The sequence below is a fragment of the Anoplopoma fimbria genome, chromosome 1 (assembly GCF_027596085.1).
Source record: "Anoplopoma fimbria isolate UVic2021 breed Golden Eagle Sablefish chromosome 1, Afim_UVic_2022, whole genome shotgun sequence".
Taxonomy (NCBI): domain Eukaryota; kingdom Metazoa; phylum Chordata; class Actinopteri; order Perciformes; family Anoplopomatidae; genus Anoplopoma; species Anoplopoma fimbria.
The window spans coordinates 19,645,610-19,652,522 of NC_072449.1; the positions used below are offsets into that span (position 1 = coordinate 19,645,610).

Sequence of the window (6,913 nt, forward strand, 5' to 3'; positions counted from 1 at the left end):
TTCTAATGAAACAAATCACACAAAAACTAAAATAATGTTGCGCTATTCTAAAAAACAACTTGAATGTATTTAATGTACGTGCTCCACACGTGGACCACATGTGTATCAGAGAGTTTCACAATGGAACGCAGTATCTCTCAGTAAATAATTTGTTTGCACAATGCTGTCAAGGAGCAAGGGTGATATGGATAGCAATGACTTGTCATAGCAAGAACATAAATATATGCCACGAGAGAAGAAAGCCAGAGGGAGAGACACAAAAGGAGAAGGAACGCAGGAGAGAGCTAGAGAAAGAGATGGAGGAGTGGAGGGCCATAGAAGGGTAAAGAGGATGAGATGTTACCAGGAATTAGCACACATACCTCATTAAACGTGGCTCTTTAGAGAGGATGTGTGATGTGTCACTGTGTGATTTAATAATTGTTCTCTTGCAGGAAACTTATTTGCACAGAACACAAAAATAGTATAGTGTGTCCCAGTATTATACATTTAAAATTAGAGATAGATACTATAAAATGAAGGGGAAACTTAATTTGCTTATGCTGTGAGCTGTGTTTTTGATACATTTTTCATTTTACCACTTTACATTTGAGTCATCTGTCCCACTTATTCTGGTCATTTACAGTAGTTTAGCACTCCAATTTGATATTTAATAATTTCTCAACTAACTAGTGGAAAATGTCTGTCACAATGTTTGACAGCCCATTGTTGTGTCCTTTAATTGTTTGCTTTGTCTAACCAACGGTCCAATTTACAAAGACGCTGAGATATTAGACCATAGAAAAAGAAAGAAAATCCCAATTTTCAAATCTAAGTAGTTTGGAACCATGCTTTTTTGTAATTTTTCTGTTTGAAAAATTAGTCCAATGATTAATTGGTTATCAAGATAGTTGCCACACACACACACACACACACACACACACACACACACACACACACACACACACGCACACGCACACACACACACGCACACACACACACACACACACACTGAAAACCTGTCTGAAAACCTAATATCAGAATAAAGTTTGGTTCGCTCATTTTATAGCAATGTCTTGACATGAAGATGCTTGCTTTGAATTAACAATCCTGCATTCCATTCAAACATACAAACCCAAATAAAAGTGTGTAGGACATTCAGCACACAGATGGAAAACTATAGAAGAGACAAATATATCGTACCACCATTCCTCCCTTAGCCCATCTTAAGAAATAACAATTAAAATAAAAAGGTTAAAGTCAAAGTCAAGACTACCTATGAGGGACTTTAATGGGCTCTCTTCGGCAGTCATGTGTTCTTCACAATATGTTGTGAAGGTGTGGCGAGGCTCAGCACCTCTGTATGAATTGACTTAGCAGAGCTTTTATTGGACAGAGTCCTTCTCACCTCCTAACTCCTGACAAGTCAGAAACTCTAAAATATTCAACTCAGGACGGCACTGTTCAGCTGGGAACACTCGTGGACAAAGATAAGAGGAAGAAGAGGTGGATAAGAAGAAAAAGTCGGGAAAGCTGAGACAGACAATGTGAGTTAAACTGTGACTGTGTTTGGGTGATATTTAGATAAGCAACAGTGGGACAGAGAGCTTTGTGTTGCCCCACAAAGGGATGGTGCTGGGTTTGAACCTGACCTGGCCGGTTTCTATGTTCTAAAGACATACTAGAAGCAGCTCTTTACAATATAATGGCCACCAGAGGGCTCCTACACCAGCAAATCAGGTAAAGCTTGTATCTTCAAGATGTCCGCTTTTCATAGGAACTAACAGAAATGTCATTGCATTGAGTTTTCAGATGGTTTCATGAGCCTAATAGCTATTAAAGGGTCTCAATGCAATATTTTTTATTGATCAGGACAGTATAGCTAAATATAACAGTGAATATGTGATAAATATAGAAAAAAATCATAAATTATCCATCAAATTAAGCGCGAGAATAAGAGATATAATGATTTTCTGTGTTCACTTACTATATATATATATATATATATATATATATATATATATATATATATATATATAAGTAAAATTAAACGTAAAATTAAACGTTTTTTACAGTGTCATAAGAAGTAAAGGGGTCCATTTGATGCCTTTAAATTATTTCTTTGATATATGTATGTGCTTTGCTTTGGGACACAAAAATGCTTTGGTTGGCTTCTGGTGTAATTTAAATTCCCTTTGTGTGTGAAAAGTTTTTATTATTCCTGTGATAGACCCGTTGATGCATTGTAATGTTTGGCTGAAACTAATAAGATTAAACTAAAACAAACCAGTCCGAGTGACAGGGTTGCTTGTAAAATGATAGTCCTTTTATTGGCCAATCAGAAGTCTGCGTGTCACCTGATCTTAACATGTCAAAGCAGTTAATTGAATTGATACAGGCACCCTCCCCTGTGTTTAACCCCCTTCTTCCCCCTGTGTTTAACATGGAGCAAACCGAGGAGGTATGGATAGATCAAAAACTTAAGCACAGCAACAGTTGGCCAACTCTTCCGACAAAACTTCCGTGTAAGCATGCCTATCCACAATGAAATGATGCCCTTTTAATCTTAATATATGTCACCCACCTGCAGCCCGGCACGATGCCTCTGAACTCAGGAGACACCAGGTACGGCAGCGTGGCGGGCCCCGGGCTGGCGGCCAACCTGGGCGGCTCGGAGGCGGCCCCGCTGCTCATCCCGGAGCCTGAACCTGACCCGGAGCCCGTCCAGCGGTGGCAGCCCCTGACCAGGGAGGAGCTGGAGGTCGCAGCGGGGGTCCCGGGTGGAGGAAGGCGCGCTGTTACCTGGTGGTGCTGTTCTGGCTGGCCTGGCTGGCCATGCTCGCCATCTCCATCGCCATCATAGTCATGAGCCCCAAGCCGGTCGAAACGCCGCTCAAGTGGTGGCAGAAGTCTCTGTTCTACCAGCTGGAGCCTGAACTGCTCACGGAGGAGCAAGCCGACGGGTCAGGGGGCATCGATGGTGAGTGAATACCGGTATTATTAGGAACATACAAATGTGACCCTCCTCCTCCTCCTCCTGGTGGCCCACTTAAGGTTTACTTTTTTACATTTTGTAAAATCAAAAGAAAAGCGTCATGGTGCTGCCAAGAGTTTTTATGGTGACCTTTTATGATCCTTAATGTTTTGAGACAAATGCAAAAATATGAGCTACTGGGCCCCTATTAATCAGCTCTTTCCACTCATCTATGTAATATATGCAGTTTTCTATGCTCGAATACAAACTAGTTCCAGACTTAGTGTTGCAATTTGATTACATGCATTGGTTAAAGAAATATGCAAAATGTAAGAACAAAACTGAAACGTTAGTGTTTGACACAGGCGCATCCTGAGACATGTTAAGGCCCTTATCATGTCCGATGACACTGCGGATTTAATTATGCCTTTTCTCAAACACATTACAATTTAGACAGCGCAATCTGGTTGACACACTTTGAGCTGTCTGGGCCTCCCAGATAAGTTGCCCACTGAGTTGTCTGGTTAGTAACATAGCCTTGCTCAAAGATTGTTTATTGGTGGAGATCCAGTTCTTCCAGTGAATACCAGCTGGCTGATATTAATCAGAGAGCTATGCTGACACTGTATGTTAACATTCAGTCCGACCATAGTAGACATTTTTTAACTTTTCTTGATTACCAAGAATACTTATCTGATGCCAATGTGTGTCATACTTCGCATTGAGGAGTTGATAACTCCTTCCTCTGGGCGGAAAGCTACTTTATCTTTCACAACACTGTGGTAGGCAGCGTAATATTTTTGGCTACCACATGCTTGCAACTAACTTTAGAGAAGAGATTCAGAGAGAACTGGTATTTTGTTGTTTTGATCCTCTGCAGGGAAATTCACCAACTAAAAGATGTTACAGTACAATTGTGCTTTGATAAGTAATCTTGGAAAACTACATATATCTGTTACATACAACTTGAAACATGAAAAACTAGACATAAGTAGGTACTAAATACTATTTGAACAAAACATGAATTGCAACTACATAATGTATTGAGACAAAAAAAGTAAAAAAAGAAAAATGAATAAGACTAATGTTGAATCTCTCTCAAGCGCTGTGTGAGCAGCTGCCCTACCTCAGGTCCCTGGGTATAGGAGCCCTAATCCTGGAGGGTCTGTTCGACAGGAAGGCCTCTCCTTTAAACCTCAATGCAACTGGTGAAAGATTTGGGACCTTGCCGCAGATCCAGCATCTGCTTGCAGAGAGCATCAAAGCAGGTGAGTGATGGTCTTCTTTTTTCCAAACAGCCTGCATAGGTGGACTTAATGAGACTTTTTATTGGGCCTGCAGATCTCAAAGTGGTGTTGGACGTCTGTGAAGTGGATCTATTGGGACCTCAGGATGTAACGGGAAACACAGACAAGACATCAAACTTCTCAGCCACAGTACATGTAAAAAAAAATATTCTCTGGGCATGCTACTTAAACATGTTAAGTTCTCAGTGATGCTGGACTTCTTAAAACGTGACGATGCTTTTCCACAGCATGCACTTCGGTTCTGGCTGGAGCAAGGTGCCACAGGCTTTGCAATCTGCGACACAGATGCAGCATATTCAGAAAAGGTAACATGATGCTCACGCATGTTTTGATTTCTAACAAGCAGAGTTCCCACAAACTCAAAACTATTAATACATATTTCAGACTCTCCTGGAGTGGAAAGGTGTCTTCAAAGAATTCAGCAGTGAGGGCAAGGAAAGGTATCGTTATACATGCAGTGCAGAGATGTTTTGTTTATTTTTTAATATAAAATGAAGCTCAAAATTTGCCCGTCTCTTCAGGATTGTGGTGGTAAAACAGACGAGAGACTTTCTGCCTCCTCTAAAGTCCTTCAGCCAAGACAATGTTACGCTGGTAGATATGGTCATGAGGTCAATTCTGCCATCTTCACAACACCTCCTGTCTGCTAAGGAAGTCGCTGATGCCATAGAGACACACCTGCAAACAGGAGAAGAAGACATATGGCCCAGCTGGACAGTAAGATGCATGGGCTACCAATGTTTAAAATAGTTGCAGATTCATTTTCGGTTGATCAACTTATCGTTTCAGTATTAACTGTAAGAAATAATTTACTGTTTTCTGCAGGTTCAAGGTAAAGCATCCGTTGACCTGAAGAAATTACTCCTGGTGTTGGTGATGACTCTGCCAGGGTCACCTGCAGTCCAGTATGACGAAGACATCGACCAAACACAGGTGAAGTCCCGCCAGAGACTTTGAATCCATAAATTATTCAATAAGTTCACATAACCAAATAAAGCTTTTCTGTCTCACAGAATGTGCCTCTGAAAGTCAACTCGTTACATGGACACACAAACAAATCATCAGACACCTATACTGTGAGCAATAAAACCGGATCGCCCTCTAGAAATACTTTAGTATTTCCATAGTCCATTCAACTAATATAATGTTAAAGGCACAACGCCTTAGTTTGGTAGGTTACTGTCTGACTCTTCTCTCTACAATCCCTTCCTCAGGACAAGGAGAAGAAGCGTTCAGCTGCAGCTCTCTTCTCCACCCTCAGTCACTCCAGAGCCAGAGAAGAAGCTCTTCAGTTTGGCAGTTTCACTTTCCTCCCCTTCAATTCTTCCACCAACTCCTCCTCTTCCTCCTCTAACTCCACTCTTCCCTCTCCTTCATCCCCCCCGATCCTGGCCTTCTTGCGCTCCTGGGGTTGCGTCCACTTCCTCATTCTGCTCAACGTCGGGCCCGAGCCTCATGCCCTGGATCCCGCCTGGGCCCCGAGCCTGCCCAAAGCTGGAGTCTTTGTGACCAACACGGGACTGGACCGCTTGGGGTCGACAAATCTGGACACATTGGAACTGCGGCCCCACGAAGCCATCGTCATCAAACTGTTTGAGGCAGGGAGCTACTCGTAGAGCTTAGAGCAGTCAATTGTGATGAGATTTAGCTATCTGGATTTGAGTTTTCCTCTCACAGAGTGACAAAAGTCTGACACAATCGTTTATTTTTAAAGGGGTGATTGTATTGGCTCGGGGTCATCATGTAGAGACAAGCTGTGAGAAACCGTTGAAGTGGGGCTTTAAGCAGTATCTTATGTTTGTATACCATAATAAAAAAAACTGAATTATTCACATTTTCAGTGATGACAGACTTTTGATGAAACAGTTTGTTGAAAAACATGTTGGGATAAAATAACATGTAAATAGACTGTACTATAGTTGTATTTTTTTTGTGTATAAATGGTGAAACCATTAGTGACTCACTAAAGATATAACAGATTTAGACTTAATTTATATGATAATAAGTGATATAGTTGCATTAGTGCCGGGGAAAAGAGAGGATGGTGTGCATGTGGGTCGAAGTTTGTTTAAAAGGTACTAAACAAAGACTAAAATGAACTCCAGAGGTTAATTCTTCCTGAGACTGGGAAAGTAACCCACGCTACATTGGTGTTGCAAAAAGTCAGCCAACTGTCTTAACTGCCGATAAAACAAACCACATTGTGAGCCACATCCTAATTACTCTTGTTTGTGAATTCTTATTCTCTCAAACCCATGGGTGATCTTTTATTGAGCAACTCAAGTGTGGTTACAAAGCAAATTAAGTTTTGCAACTGCTTTAATTTACTTCATATTAATATTTTTGACACTATAATGTCACTGACAAGTGGTTGCCTGATGAGGAACTATTAGCAATGCATATCCAGTTTTGGAAATGTGTACTCATTAACCACACTGTGGTGCTACAGCACCAGCCACTGCTCTGCTGCTCTTCCAACTATAACTTTTACATGACACTTCAGGTCAGTGTTTAACTAAATCATGATTTTCTGAAGATGGCTATATGGAATACCTATATTAATACATAAAATGAGACTGTTTAAATCAGTCATCATTCAGTTCTTCCAGGATTGTTTATGTTAGGAGCAATCCTTATTTCCAACACAAACCAG

The 6,913-nt window shown here is 41.0% G+C and overlaps 1 protein-coding gene across 1 annotated transcript; it reads left to right on the forward strand.

Annotated features, from left to right (window-relative positions):
• Nucleotides 1-2,352: 2,352 nt before the first annotated feature.
• Nucleotides 2,353-6,333, forward strand: si:dkey-202g17.3 (4F2 cell-surface antigen heavy chain). Its single transcript, XM_054600585.1, is given in 11 exon segments — nt 2,353-2,440; nt 2,570-2,738; nt 2,741-2,959; nt 4,057-4,221; nt 4,295-4,395; nt 4,488-4,565; nt 4,645-4,700; nt 4,782-4,977; nt 5,086-5,193; nt 5,274-5,336; nt 5,475-6,333. Coding segments are annotated over 11 exon segments (1,575 nt in total). The 5' UTR covers nt 2,353-2,422; the 3' UTR covers nt 5,877-6,333.
• The last annotated feature ends 580 nt before the right edge of the window (nt 6,334-6,913 follow it).